The sequence below is a fragment of the Physeter macrocephalus genome, chromosome 17 (assembly GCF_002837175.3).
Source record: "Physeter macrocephalus isolate SW-GA chromosome 17, ASM283717v5, whole genome shotgun sequence".
Taxonomy (NCBI): domain Eukaryota; kingdom Metazoa; phylum Chordata; class Mammalia; order Artiodactyla; family Physeteridae; genus Physeter; species Physeter macrocephalus.
Genome location: NC_041230.1, coordinates 1,427,756 through 1,443,333, shown reverse-complemented (window position 1 = coordinate 1,443,333; position 15,578 = coordinate 1,427,756). Strand labels below are relative to the sequence as shown.

At 42.8% G+C, this 15,578-nt stretch overlaps 2 protein-coding genes across 2 annotated transcripts in view; both read right to left on the bottom strand.

Annotated features, from left to right (window-relative positions):
- The window catches only part of LOC102994781 (zinc finger protein 350-like), a 27,647-nt gene extending 13,389 nt beyond the window's left edge, over positions 1–14,258 (bottom strand). Inside the window, exons 1-4 of the mRNA XM_024132718.3 lie at positions 14,126–14,258; positions 12,557–12,683; positions 10,650–10,742; positions 4,357–5,714 (exon numbers count right to left, since the gene is read on the bottom strand). Of these exons, the coding sequence (XP_023988486.2) occupies positions 4,357–5,714; positions 10,650–10,742; positions 12,557–12,683; positions 14,126–14,140 (1,593 nt within the window). The 5' untranslated portion in view covers positions 14,141–14,258. The remainder of the gene's footprint in view (positions 1–4,356; positions 5,715–10,649; positions 10,743–12,556; positions 12,684–14,125) is intronic.
- LOC102991179 (zinc finger protein 615-like) overlaps positions 14,219–15,578 on the bottom strand; it is a 55,311-nt gene continuing 53,951 nt past the window's right edge. The window contains exon 5 of the mRNA XM_055079149.1: positions 14,219–14,314. Coding sequence (XP_054935124.1) covers positions 14,289–14,314 — 26 coding nt within the window. The 3' untranslated portion in view covers positions 14,219–14,288. The remainder of the gene's footprint in view (positions 14,315–15,578) is intronic.

Below are 15,578 nucleotides of genomic sequence, written 5' to 3'. Positions count from 1 at the left end.
TGAATCACTTTGCTGTACAGTAGAAATTAACACAACATTGTAAATCAACTGTACTTCAATAAAATAAATTTAAAAATAAAAAAGCCACACACAAAAATGCTGAAAACCAGATGGTTTCGAACTACTGCCCTGGGCTGTACCGTCTTCCGTCCCAGCAGCCGAAGTTGGAACCTCAACCCAAAAACTACAGCCAGGGGTCCTCGGCGTCCAAAGCCTCAGCCCTCACAAGCCTCTCTGTACCACAGACACTGACTACACACTTCCTTATTAATCCGAAACCTGGGCCAGACACCCTCATATGATGACCATCCAGCCAGGCCCCAACACCACTGAGCCCCAAATTAAATCCCCAGCCTGAACCCGACACTGCGATCATCGTCAATGCCACTCGTACGCCCTGCAAGCGGAGTGATCTGCAGAACCGCAAGCCCTGACACCTGGAAGAGCAATGATCTCTACAGAATCTAATCGTACTGACTCCCAGGACACCCCGCAACATAAACCATAGACAAAACCCGCGTCCGGTTCCCTTCAAATACCTCAATACATCCACCTCTGAACTTCTACCCTCCCCCTCTGCCCTCCGGCAAAAATCTCATGGGTCCAGATTGCACCAAGTCCACGCGTCACCCTTGGGCGAAACAAAACCACCGCTGTGACCAAAAAAAAAAAAAAAATTCAGGGACAAAACCACACACTAACCTGATTTCCCCAACCTACAAGGAGCCTAAACGTCGTACTTCTGTGAACTGCTTTGACGTCTAGACCGGTCCGGCTCCGTCTACGGCAGCCGAAGTGGATCTGCGGTGTTCGAGGAAACGAGAACGACCGGATTTCCGGGATTTCCTAGAGAGGCAATATGTCCGCGCCCAGCTCTCCGCGGCCCCAGGGGACGGCCATGTTGGGACACCTGACGTACAGAAAGCCAAGGGGCGGGTTTGGGTACCAGGAGCCAGGGATGGCCGGGAAGGTGAGAAGCCAGTGAAATTATCTAATTTCCTGGTACTTTGACTCTTGCAGAAAATAGGTAAATTTTCAGTCTCAAGATTCGCGAGGCAAAAATGATGCAGGCTAAGTTGCTTTCAGCAGGCTAGGCAGACAAGTAATACGGCCGCGGCGTGTATTATCTACTTTGTATTAAAAAAAAAAAAAAAAGTTTCCAAACGGACAAGTAGGAGTTGTCGGAATGGCAGCGGAGAACGCACTCCTAGAAAGGGAAAAGATAATAACCTCCGGTAAACGGACGCCACGGAAAGCTTCTGACCGGAAAATAGTTTGTAGAAAGCTGTTTTTAAGAACAGAAAAAGATTCCCAGAAGCTGGTACAGTACGGGGCTGGTTAGTAACGAGAGAAAAGAGCGGCTGGGGCTAATCTAAGTTGTGATGGGGGGCGGCGGGGGCGGGGGGCACTTAGGAAAAGGCCACTAGCAGTGAGGCCATTCAAGGTCTGGAGTCGCTGGGAAAAGCACAACCTGCGGGTGGTGATGAGGACAGTAATCCAAGATTTAGGGCAAAGAATGTCAAAATTAGGTGTGCATAAGGCCATTGTTAAAAATGCAGTCCTGGATTCCAGCCCCAGAGGTTCTAGTTTAGGAGGTCGGGGATTTGGCTGGGAAATTTGCATTCAGTTTCTCAGAGAAGCTGAGGCAGGAAGCCTGTCATATACAATCATTAAACAGTCCTGGAATGTTCTCTGGTTACCAATATTATGATGGGTGACTCCCCTCAATACTTCCGTCTTGGCTCAAATTATATCCAGAAAAGCTTGGGGGGAGGGCCTCCCCCATTATTACCAATACATTACTATAAATTACCATTACTAGGCTCTATTTTTCTTCATAGGACTTATCACTTGCTGACATATAATCCACTGACTCTCTCCCTCATTATATTGTAAGGTCCATAAAGGCTGTTCCCTTGCCTGTGTTGTTCACTGATGTATCGTCAGTGTGGAATACAGCGTCTCACACAGTGTTGGTGCTTTAAAATACGTCTGAAGGAGGAAATTACCCAATAACCCAGCATTTCAGATTGAATTCTGAGACGGCCACAACATGACAAATTTCCATTTCCTTTCCTATTAACAAGACCCAACTATTTATAACTTGAATAGTTAGGATAACTACAGGATAGTTAGGAAATTAAGGAAAAGTACTCTGGCTAGTGAGAGGCCAAGAGCCCCACTCCCAGAAGAGGGAGAAAGAATAATGAAAACACATCTCAATTCAGCAGGTAACAGTGCAGCTGGAATTTTTTTAATGGTGGCAGCTCTCAAGAGTGATAGTCCTGTGGACAAAGGTTTTTCTCCACAACATCCTTTAAGAATGTCACTTCCCATCTCCTATTTTCTCCTCCATTCTTAGAGACTAAGATTCCTATCCTTTCTATTCTATGTATTCTGAGGATCCTTTTTCGTTTTTGCTTTGCCCAGTTTATATTGTTATTGGGTCTCTAATCACATACAATTTGGGGACGACAGCTGTGTTCTCTAGGACTGCCTTCCAATGGCTCATTCCCTTCAGTGACAGACACTCTGATTAGTCCACTAGCTCATTCATTCACTTTCCCAATCAATAGATAATTGGTTTTTATTTTTCTGTGCTGGGAAATATAAAATCATGTAAACAAGGGCTCTCCAGTATAACTTTATAGGATGATGGAAATGATGACAGATTGCTCTCAGTATATACTTTTCGGCCACATAGTCAGCTACAAAGTTTCGCTCATTGTGCTGTCCAATGTGGTACCCACTAGTCACATTGTGATCGCCTGAAATGTGGTTTAGTGCACCTGAGGAACAGACTGTTGTTAAAACTTTAACATTTAAATAGCAAAATCAAGGGATTTTTAATCTACTGGGGGGATAAGACTTGGGCATTAAAAAAATAACTTGTATCCTGAAGTGCTTAAAGTCCGTTAAGAGTAGCCCTTGCCGTCCCTCAAAATAATATACAACTTAAACAAGAAATTATCATAACCCCTTGAACCAATACTCCATATCTGCTATGGACTGAATGTTTATGCCTCCCAAAATTCATATTTGGAGGCCTAATCCAAAATATGATGGTATTCAAAGGGGAAATGTGGGGGGTGGGAGGGATAAATCAGGAGCTTGGGATGAACATACACACACTACTAAATAAGATAACCAACAAGGACCTATTGTATAGCACAGGGAACTCTACTCAATATTCTGTGACAACCTATAGGAGAAAAGAATCTAAAAAAGAATATATGTATATGTATAACTGAATCACTTTGCTGTACACCTGAAACTAACACAGCATTGTAAATCAACTATACTCCAATACAATTAAAATATTAAAAACAAAACCCAAAATATGATGGTATTAAGAAGTGGGGCCTTTGAGAGGTGACTGGTTCAAGAGGGTGGAGCCCTCGTGACTGGATTAGTGCCTTTATAAAAGACATCCCAGACAGCTCCTTTGCCCTTTCCCCTATGTGAGGATACAGTGGGATGACTGTCTTCTATGAACCAGGAACCCTCATTAGATACTGAATCTGCTGGCACCTTAATCTGGGACTTTGTAGCTTCCAGAACTGTGAGAAATGAATTTCTGTTTTTATAAGCTACCCAGGCTATGATATTCTCTTATAGTAACCAGAAGGGACTAAGAAAATATCTATTTCACCTTGTGTACCTATTTACATCCTCTTACTAGATTACCTGGTGTGTAAAGGTACCACTTAAAGATAATCCAGTTACCTCAAAGCTCTCTCCAGGAGACCATGGGCTTTTTCTGGTTTGGTCACCACTGTATCCTCAGCTCCTAGAACAGGACCCATTAAAAAGGAAGTATTCGACAAATACTCAGTAAATGAACAAAATGACTCAGTCTGAGACTCAATCAAACTGGCTCAATCTAAGTCTATTTGCATAATGTAAATTTCTCAGAGTTTAAGATAGACATCCCAGTTTTCAATTAATGCTTCACCTTGGCCTTCCAGGAACTGAATTGATATATACACGCCCAGTATCCCACCAATCCAATATTAGCCCTGTTGTGGTTTTTTGTTCATAGCAACCTTCCACACACAAATTATATGTTTAAAAACTTCAACTACTTATTTTCTCCACTTAGTTGAACTCAGGCTTCCTTCATTCATTCGACTGACACAACAGAGCAATTGATGTGTATGTGTTTGGGTTAACATCAGATTATGCCTCTGTATCAATGCATGTATCTAATTGGATGAGTACATCATGTGTTCCCAGTCTCAGCATTTATACAATTTCTCTCAGTATATACTTTTTCAGCCACCATATAAGCTAGAAATTTTTACTCAATAATTTATATCTTTTTCACATAGTATGTCTCTTGAGTTTTTTTTCCTAATGGTTTTCTGTGACATAAAATAAGATGTAATTGACCATTGAAGGCACAACTACATTCAATGCATTCATAAGGGTTCTCTCCTGTGCAAAACCTCTGTTATCTCCTGTGGGTGCACATCTGGCCACAGGTTGTCCCACTATGACTACATTCCTATTTGCTAGGAGTTCACTTATGTTTACTGATGTCTGAGGGGCCACTGAAGGCACCTGCATAGTCACTGAATTTACAGGGGTTTTCTCCTGCATAACATCACTAGTCTGTGAGGAGCTGTGACTCTCTGAGGGATGATTTTCCACCTTGGTTGAATCTCCACGTTTCTCTCTTGTGTGTATTATCTTATGTTTAACAAGGCAAGACATGTAGGCAAAAGCTTTCCCACACTCATGGCAGATATAGGGTCTCTCTCCCGTATGAGTTCTTTGATGCACAATGAGCTTTTGCTTTGTAGTGAAGGCTTTCCCACATTCACTGCATTCAAAGGGTTTCTCTCCTGTGTGAATTCTTTGATGTTTAATGAGACCTGACTTCTGGGAACAGGATTTTCCACATTCATTGCACACAAAAGGAGTCTTTCCTGTGTGAAATCTCTGATGTGCAATGAGGCAAGTCTTCTGGATGAAGCCTTTTCCACATTCACTGCATATGTAAGGTTTCTCGCCTGTGTGAATTCGCTGGTGTACAATGAGATTTCCCTTCTGGATGAAGCCTTTCCCACAGTAACTGCATATATATGGTTTCTCTCCGGTATGGGTTTTCTGATGTATATTGAGCCGTGATTTCTTGAGAAAGGCTTTGCCACATTCAGTGCATTCATAAGGTTTCTCTCCTGTATGTGTTCTCTGATGTTCAGTGAGCATGAACTTTCTAGAGAATGCTTTCCCACACATGTTACATCGATGGGGCTTCTCTCCTGTATGAATTATCTGGTGATCAGTGAGCCAAGACTTTTTGATGAAAGCTTTCCCACATTCACCACATACATGAGGCTTCTCTATTTTTTGGGTTTTCTGATGCTTGTTGAATTGGGACTTAGAGCTCATGGGTTTTTGGCTTTCGGGGAATTTAATTTCAGTATGAAATTGTTCATTGTCAGCATGGAGACAGGATTTCCCATTGCCAGTAAACTCAGCAGGGCTCTTTATTTCATAGCTCCTGCTCTGGGGAAGTAAAGTTAAATCTGATTTCATACTTTTTCCATGTAAGTCAAACATATCATGATTTTGCCTGAACAGAAAATGAGTTCTGCTCTGATGAACAAAATATTCCAGTGGGTTCTGTTCATGCCATTGTTCTAGTCTCTTCTCCATGCTCTCATTTTGTAAGTGCTCCAGCAGGTGATCATCAACTTTCCAGATTTCTAGGAAAGAGAAGAACAATGAATTTCTTAAAAATACCTTGATGTGGGGCTTCCCTGGTGGTGCTGTGGTTAAGAATCCTCCTGCCAACGCAGGGGACACAGGTTCGATTCCTGGTCTGGGAAGATCCCATATGCTGCGGAGCAGCTAAGCCCATGCACCACAACTACCAAACCTTCGCTCTGGAGCCTGCAAGCCACAACTACTGAGCCCATGGGCCACAACTGCTGAAGGCTGTACACCTATAGCCCATGCTCTGCAGCAAGAGAAGACACTGCAATAAGAAGCCCTCACACTGCAATGAAGAGTAGCCCCCGCTAGCCGCAACTAGAGAAAGCCCACGCACAGCAACGAAGACCCAACACAGCCAAAAATAAATTAATTAATTAATTTAAAAAAAATACCTTGATGCGAGGAGTCTTTTTTAGTGATGTTCCTATTATCTAAGTGTAAATAAAATTCCATGTTTAATGTTCTGAGGAACATTGGAACAAACAATACAAACCAACCAAAAGGTAAAAGTAGTTAGTGTAAAACACAGGGTTGGATAATTCAAAATGAATAAATATAGATTTGAATACTTTCTAAATACTAGCCTTGCAAAACATGGAGAGACTGTAAAATACAAGCAATTTCTTGTGAGCAGGAGACCACAGGTTGCAGGGCCACCTCATCCAAATTGGGGAGAGATGGACTTATTCATTCCACAGATCCTTACTGATCACCTCTCTGTACCAGGAACGGTGCTAGTGTTGGGGATTCGCAAACATACTCCTTGTGTTCACGGAGCCTATACTGTAGGTGGGTAAAACCACTTTACAGGGCAGAGATAGACACAAGGAAAATACCTGCAGGTTGGAAAACCTGGAGGGAAGGAGCAATGAAGAGGGAGAGGTGGAGGAAACCAGGGCTCATTTTGGAGGGAGACAGGCCTCCCCATGGATCCATTGTTGTGGTCTCCATGAGGGGAATGAAGAAAATGACACAGCGCAGAACTCCAAGCACATCTAACTTACAATCTCCAAAACAGAACTGGTTTCCCAGGCCAGGTATCCTCCACCTGTCACCTCCAGCACAGTCACTGCCAACTCACTCTTCTCCTTCACCACGACAAAACTCCTCAGCACTTGTTTCTCTCGCTAACACACAATATCCAGCACAATGATCAATCCTGCCTGCCCTCCTTTACAGATACACCCAGAATGGGACTGGCACCCACTCCTTTCACCCTCACGAAGCCAATCACTCTCTCTCACACCACAGCAGTAGGCTCCGATCTGGCTTTCCTGTCCCTCCCCTGCCGTGCCTGTCTATTTTCTACACATTAGCCAAACGGAACCTTTCAGCACCAGTTATATCACATCAAGCCTCCTCTACTCAAAACTCCCTAATCTTTTCTCATCTCATTATAAATAAAATCAAGGCCTTGACCTAGACAACAAACTATGGTTACCAAAGGGGAAAGGTGGGGGGAAGGGATAAATTAGGAATTTGGGAGTAACATATACACACTACGACATATAAAATAGATAAACAACAAGGACCTACTGTACAGCACAGGGAACGATAGTCAATATTTTGTAATAACCTATAAAGGAATCTGAAAAAGAATATAGATAGATCAACAGACAGCTGAATTGCTTTGCCGTACACCTGAAACTAACACAACATTGTAAATCAACTATACGCCAATAAAAAATAAATTAATTTGTTAAAAAATCAAGGTCTTGATGTATCCTTGAAAGGCCCTTACATGACCTGCTCCCCAGCCCCCAGCCTCTACCCCACTGACCCTATGTCTCCAGTCAAGCTCTCTATGTTCCATCCAAACAGGCTCCCGAAAGTTCTTCAGACACGCTCTTGCTTCAAGCCTTTGAACTTTCCAGGTTTATTTTGGAACACTCCTCACCCAGGGAACCTACTTGCATCCCTCATCGACCTGCTCAACTCACCTTAACAAAGAAGATTTTAGGGAGGGATGGATTGGGAGTCTGGGATTAGCAGATGCAAACTATTACATATAGAATGGATAAACCACAAGGTCTTACTGTATAGCACAGGGAACTATATTCAATATCCTGTGATAGGGACTTCCCTGGTGGCGCAGTGGTTAAGAATCCGCCTGCCAATGCAGGGGACACGGGTTGGAGCCCTGGTCCGGGAAGACCCCCACATGCCGCGGAGCAACTAAGCCTGTAAGCCACAACTACTGAAGCCTGCATGCCTAGGGCCCGAGCTCCGCAATAAGAGAAGCCACTGCAATGAGAAGCCCGTGCACCGCAATGAAGAGTAGCCCCTGCTCGCCGCAATAGAGAAAGTCCATGCACAGAAACGAAGACCCAACACAGCCAAAAATTAAAATTAAAATTAAATAATTAAATAAATTAATTTTAAAAAGAAATTAATACAAATCAAACATACTTCAATTAAAAAAAAATCAAGACTTCTTATTCCTAAAGCACAGGGCCAAGTCCAAGCACTCATGATGTAGTCATGCTGCTTTACGTCCCTGAAAGTAATTTTGACCCCAAAACCTTACCATCAACCTTCATCCATTTTTTCCGCTCAGCCTATATTTATTTAAATGTCAACTCTCATTTGCCCTCTATAAGCAGCATATCCAGAATCCAACCAACACTCACCCCTCCACCCATGCTGCAGCCAACCATTCTCCCTGTCACCATGTTTTTTGCAATAGCCTCCTACAAGGCTTTCCTGCTTGGCCCCTGCCCGCTATGGTCTGCTTTCTACACAGAAGCCAAAGGGATTCCTCGAAAAATGTAAATTATTTCCTGTTATTCCAGTACTCAAGAACTCCTCTTGTTTTCTCATCTTATTAGGAGTAAAATCTCGATTCCTTGAAATTGAGTGCATGACCAACCTTATCCACCACCACCACCACCCAGCCCGCCCCCACTGCTACTGCCTCTTCGGCTTATTCCCATCACGTTCCAGAAAGCACACTGCTCTGTCCACACGGGCTCCTTAATGTCTCTCAAACTCATTCGTGGCTCAGCCTTTTAAGTTTGCTAGCCGCTCTACTTGGAAAACTCCTAACCCGGCAGCCTACTAACTTCCCGCATTTCTTGGCTCAGAGGCACCTTATCTGAGAGGTGTCCCCTGCCTAAAAGAGGAGCCCCAGCACCTACACTTCCATAATGCTGACTAAAGTTCTATCACAGCACTTTTCACCCCCGAGGTATATTATTTGTTTATTGTTATCAATTCCTCAACTCCTTTCTCATAGACTAAAAACTCGTGATCAATTGTATACTTTTTTCCACTGTTCTTACCTTCCAGCATGCACTAGGCTATCAGAAAATACAGAGGAATGAAAAAAAAAGAAAAAAGATTTTGAAAAATAGAGGAATGAATCAAAGAAGCAATTGCACGTATGGAACACATTGGGGAGAATTTAGGAAAGAAGATGGAAATCTCTTTCTGAGCAAGATGATATCATATCATGGAGATCATGGAAAGAAGAATTTTAACTGCCAGGCAATGTGGTTAGCGGAGACTAAATGTCATGAGGATCCAGTGGGAAGAAAACTGAAAATTTTAAGGAAATGAAGACAATAGTAATGTCTACAATCAACGAGAAGAAAGTTCAAAATCAGTAAATACACAAGGGAATTAATAATTCAAAGTAGGCAAGAGTTATGATTGGGTTGAGGCTGGAACTGAGAACACAGGATGTTAAAATAACATTTCTAGTTAAAAATTCATCATGAACAGCAGACCCCTTAACAGAAGAGAGCTCTGCTGCTGGGGAACATGTGAGGTAATGCCTGAATGGCCAGGATGGAGGATGCACAGGAATAAGGGAGAACCTAAACCTCTAGGGTTTCCTGGGAGGGAAGATGATCCTAGGTCCTTGAAGTTTTTGGAAACTCAGGAGAGCTGCCATTGAGATGAGTAAATTATATAGAAGCCAAGTCTGTGGTGGAGCACACTGGGGAGAGATCAATTTGGGAGTCTTCTCCAGGGAACCGAAGGAGTTTATTAGCTTGTTAGAATGAAGAAAACTTGGAAGGTTAGGAGATCATTGAGTAAACTGGAAAACAAAACCTCTGAAGAACCTCAGAGCACGGACAAGGCACAGTGAAGACCAGTTTACTTTGGGGCTCGCCATCCAAGATGGGGTGGATGTAAGGAAGGAAATCAACATTACCAGTGGGGCAGAAAGGTGCAGTAACCAGAAGACATTGAGGAATTCAAAGTTTTCTCTTTGGAGAGAGGCCTTGGAAGGTGGAATTTCATAGAAAAGGAGGTGGAAGTGTATGAAGAAGAAGGAAAAGATATGAGAATCTGGGGACTTCCCTGGTGGTGCATTGGTTAAGAATCCGCCTGCCAATGCAGGGGACACGGGTTCGAGCCCTGGTCTGAGAAGATCCCACATGCCGCGGAGCAACTAAGACCGTGTGCCACAACTACTGAGCCTGTGCTCTAGAGCACACAAATCACAACTACTGAGTCTGCGTGCCACAACTACTGACGCCCACGCGCCTAGAGCCTGTGCTCCACAACGAGAAGCCACTGAAATGAGAAGCGCATGCACTGCAACGAAGAGTAGCCCCCACTCGCCTCAACTAGAGAAACCCTGCATGCATCAACGAAGATCCAGTGCAGCCAAAAAGTAAATAAATTTATTAAAAAAAAAAAAGATATGAGAATCCTAGGAAAAAGAAAACTATGCAAACAAAAATCAAGATGGGGGTAAAATAAAAAAAGAAACAAATTCCAGAAAAGATAGAGTCTTCCCTAAGAAGGGATACATTTTTCTCTAAACTGCTACAAAGAAAAAGAGGTCTGACATCGGGAGAGAGATGCACAGAGGCACTGCTTACCCAGCGTCCAACCCCCTCACAGCTGTGACTCTTCTCTGACCAACTACAGTGTGATTTGCACGCCTGTCACCTTGCTGGTCTCTCACTCACCTGAATGGGTTTGACAGTGGATTTCATCTTCCATCGTCCATGGTTCTCCTTGACCCAACTTGGACAGTACATTTGGTTTGCTGGCTTGAAAACCTATTCATGGAAAATGACACAAGATTTAGACCCAGTGAATGGCGCATGGGGTCCGTGAAAACTGCAGAATCCTACTTCTGAGGACAATACAGTTTTCACATTTTGAAGGAAAAACACACCCCTCTGTGAGTCTCCTCTCCTATCAATCCTTCTACTTCACTTCTGACACCAGATATGCGGGTTTTCCACACATCAAGGAATTCTGCAACACCAACTGACACTGACGGTGTGTCCTCTGATTTAATTCAATTCTGACGCGATCTACCTGGTGATAGGGTCAGATAATACAGGTTAGGGATACACTCTCATAAGACTTCGGCTCTGCTCTTGCATTTCTGGCACCAACTGTAAATTCAGGCTGTTTCCTGGGCTTCTGATCAACCATGAATAGATCAGAGGTTCCTATGACTCCCTTTCTCGGATTCGATTAATTCACTAGAGCAGCAGACAGAACTCAAGAAGACAGTTTACTTACTAGGTCACCAGTTTATTATAAAAGGATACACAGGGAGCTCAGCTCGGTGCTCTGTGATGACCTAGATGTGGTGGGGGAGAGGGGGAGGGAGGTCCAAGAGGGAGGAGATATAGGTATACACAGTGCTGATTCACTTCATTGTACAGCAGAAACTAACACAACATTGTAAATCAATTCTACTCCAATAAAAATAAATAAATAAAAATTAAAAACTTAAAAATGAATCAATAAAAAAATAAAAGGATACAACTCAGGAACAGCCAGATGGAAGAGAATACAGTACAAGGCATGTGGGAAAGGCCACAGAGCTTCCATGCTCTCTCTGGGGGCACCTCTCCCCTGGCACCGCCAAGTGGCCACCAATCTGAAAGCTCTCCGAGCCTGTCCCTGTGGGGTTTCATGGAGGCTTCACTATATAGCCATGATGGATTAAATCATGAGGCTTTGAAATATTTCCAGACATTGTCAAATGTCCCCTGGGAACCAAATTGGCCCCAGTTGAGAACCACTGACCTAATGGGGAAGAGAGCTGGAAAATGGTAAATGCATAGAAGATGGGTGTGACAAGAGACCCTCACAGTTGCTGCTGAATTTTTAATTATAAATGACCGATTGTTTAGTAGAAACTCTTTACATGTTGTAGCAGATACGGAAATTATTCATTATTGTAGTTAAAATGGTACAAGCTGTGGTCATTGTGTTAATCATTTTTAAAGCATTGTTTGCAGTATGCATATACAGGTATGCAGAGAAGAATCAAACTCCTCTGCCCAAGGACTTATTAAACTATGTTCTAATTGTCAAAAAAAAAAAAATCATCGGCCTTTCGTGATTATAATTTAATCTCCAGCCCCTTTGTTCTCCCCGAAGGTGGGGTGGAGGTGGGACTGAAAGTTGCAACCCTCTAAATCATGGGTGGTGAGCTCAGCGACCAGCCCCCAGTCTTAGGTTATCGAGTGGCCTTCCCAAAATCACCTCATTAACATAAACTCACATGCCGTGGTAAGGGTCCCTTATATGAATAACAAAAGACACCCATTTCTCCTTTACCCTCTTATAACTTAGGAAATTCCATGGATTTCAGGAGCTCTTTGCCAGAATTGGGGATGAAGACCAAATATATATATTTCTTAATATAAATCACAGTATTATACACAGCTACAAAATAAAGGCGTTTCTCTCAAGAGAAAGGAGAATATACCCACTTCTCTTGGGCCAGAGACGGGACTGAGAATCTACTGCTTCAGAGCATCACAGACAATCCAAAGCTTTCAGAAGCTGAGAAAGGAAACCCCACTGACTGGGGACTCTCTGAGGGACCCAGGGGAGCCGTCCTCACCCACGGACAGCAGGTTGCTATAGTTCTCCAGCATCACGTCCCGGTACAGGTCCTTCTGAGGAGGGGCCAGGAGCTGCCACTCCTCCCACGTGAAGTCCACGGCCACATCCTCAAATGTCAGGGTTTCCTGTAATAACAGTGGTGTTTAATGAACTGATCTCTTTTTGATGATATGGAAGAAATGTTAAAGTTTGTCTTCTCATTTCCACTTTATAGGCTAGATCTGTATATCTAGGGGGTTGTTTGTTTTTAAGACACATGGAAGAAGCAAAAGCCTAACAAAATACTAGGATCCAACTAACTGTAATTGTGTAGTCAGTCATCCATCCATTTATCATTAGCCATTTCTTTTTTTTTTTTTTGGCCGCGTCACGTGGCTTGCGGGATCTTAGTTCCCCGACCAGGGATCGAACCTGTGCCCCCTACAGTGGAAGCACAGAGTCTTAACCACTGGACCGCCAGAGAAGTCCCTCATAGACGTTTCTATAATATGTACAAGTTAAATCTCCTTGTTAACCTAGAAAACACCACATTCACACATACATATATATATATATGTATATATATGTATGGGACAAACATATATGCCAGTGGAATCGGCATGACTGTGTCTTTAGAGCCAGTCAATCAGAATCTTCTGCGAAGCGACTCAAGAGGCCAGAATTATAAGAAACTAAATGTTTAATAAGCATGTTTAAAGTGTGTGAAGAAGAAACTTATTTTTTGATATGTGTACTTTGTTATGATTTCAGCCTTTAAATATACTCTTAAGTCAGTTGTGTAATGCACAAAAATAAATGCAATATATTTATTTTGCCAGGAAATAAATTTCCAGGAATTCCCCGGCAGTCCAGTAGTTAGGACTCCACACTTCCACTGCAGGGGGTACCAGTTCCAACCCTGGTCAGGGAACTAAGATCTGCAAGCCATGTGGTGTGGGAAAAATAAAGAAAGAAAAGAAAAGAAAACGGTAGATTAAGAATTCGGATTTGGGGACTTCCCTGGTGGCACAGTGGTTAAGAATCCGCCTGTCAATGCAGGGGACACAGGTTCGAGCCCTGGTCCAGGAAGATCCCACATGCTATGGAGCAGCTAAGCCTGTGTGCCACAACTACTGAGCCTGCACTCTAGAGCCCGTGAGCCACAACTACTGAGCCCGCGTGCCACAACTACTGAAGCCCGTGCACCTAGAGCCCGTGCTCCGCAACAAGAGAAGCCACCGCAATGAGAAGGCCGCATGCAGCGACGAAGACCAACGCAGCCATAAATAAATAAATTAATTAATAAATAAATTAATTAATTAAAAAGAAAGAATTCTGATTCGGACATGGAAATCAAGAGTCAGACATAGTGCAAAGCCTGAGAAAACAGCCCCCATAGAACTGCTCTCGCTTCAGACACCGGCTGCAATTTCTGGGGTCCCCTGGATCACCCTCACTTCAGAAGCAGGCTACAAAGACACCCAGGGTCCCCAAGACACCTTTACATGCAATAATTACCTAGAATGACTCAGACAACTAACAAACCCATTCGGGAACAAAGGAAAGAATAAAACAAACCAGAAGTCACCTGGGCCTGGATCATTTTCTTCTGTTTTCTGAAAACAGCTGGCAACAAGGAGGCTCTGTCGCTGTGTCTTCTGGATCTGCTCTAAATTCTGTCCTGTCTTCAATCAAGCGAGTCCCCAGTAATGCTGATACCAAATCCTGTAACTTCTTCCTCCTTCTACTGACTATTTTGCTCCTGGAGAGTCAGGACCTGTGGGTTGAGGAGAGAATTCAAGCTGAAGGTACATTTCCTCTGGGCCCAGATGCTAACGCTGCTCCCGGGCGCTCACCTTAACCCAATGCCCACAGCATTGCTGAGTGTCCCCAGAAGACTGCTGCCCCAGTAGACTTTATTCCTCTGCCCAACAAACCTAAGCTTCTGACAGTGGTGGGGGTATTCCTTTATTCCGTGAAGTTGAAGTGGGGTGACTGTCAGAGGGGATGAGGGAAACGAGATCCATCCCAGGAGCAGGCCTCAGGAGCAGGAGAATCTCAGGCAGCTCAATTATACAAAAGGGATCGTAAGGGAGGAGAGGTGCCGGGCACTGTTTTCCTTTAAACTGTGTGCACTCAGGAACCTCCTCAAACGTTTTTATACACCCTGTGAGTACACACACTTCAATGTGAAAACCAATGTACTGGGCAAACCAGAAGCATTCTCTTATTAAGCAATGATGATAATACCTTAGGTGGTTTAAGATACATTTTTTAAAAGTACACAATATTGTAAATAAATTGGAAACTGGTAAATAAAGTTGAGATGCTTCAGTCCCCTGTCAGAGAAAAGTGTAAAAGTACTTATCAATGTAAACATTTGACAAAGAAAGCTTCCATGCTGTAATTTCTAGTGTCATGGTGAAAACTGACAATTGTCTCAAAGTACATAATTTCCATCCTAATGGAAGGGGGAAACAGAATGAGAAGAAATTCATTCAAAATAAGGCAAAAAAAGAGAAGAAGGAATAGAGAACTAGTGGGGCAAATACAGTACACTTAGATGACTATTTTAAAACAAAACATACTAAGAATTATTATATTCAGTATAAATAGAACAAGGAATCTAGTTAATTACACAAAACCCAAAAACATGCTACTCTAGGTGACATGTATGAAACATAATGATATGGAAAGCTAGAGAATAAAAGATTAGAAAAAGATAAACCATGGAAAGGGTAACCACAGACACTCTAGTGTATTCTCAGACAAAATAGACCAGAAAGCCCAAAAATTACTACAGAGAAAGAGAAATGCTTGCTAGTAAGAGGTTCAATTCAGCACATTATAGAAATTTACAATTTCTATGTACCTAATAATATTGCTTTGAAATATATACAGCAAAAATGGACCCAAAAAGCCAAGAAGAAATAAATCCAGACTAACGGTTGAAGACTTGACACGCCTATCCCATTAACTGACAGAACAAATAGGTCACCAACAAACAAAATTTATAAACAAAATCATTTTGAAGAATATAA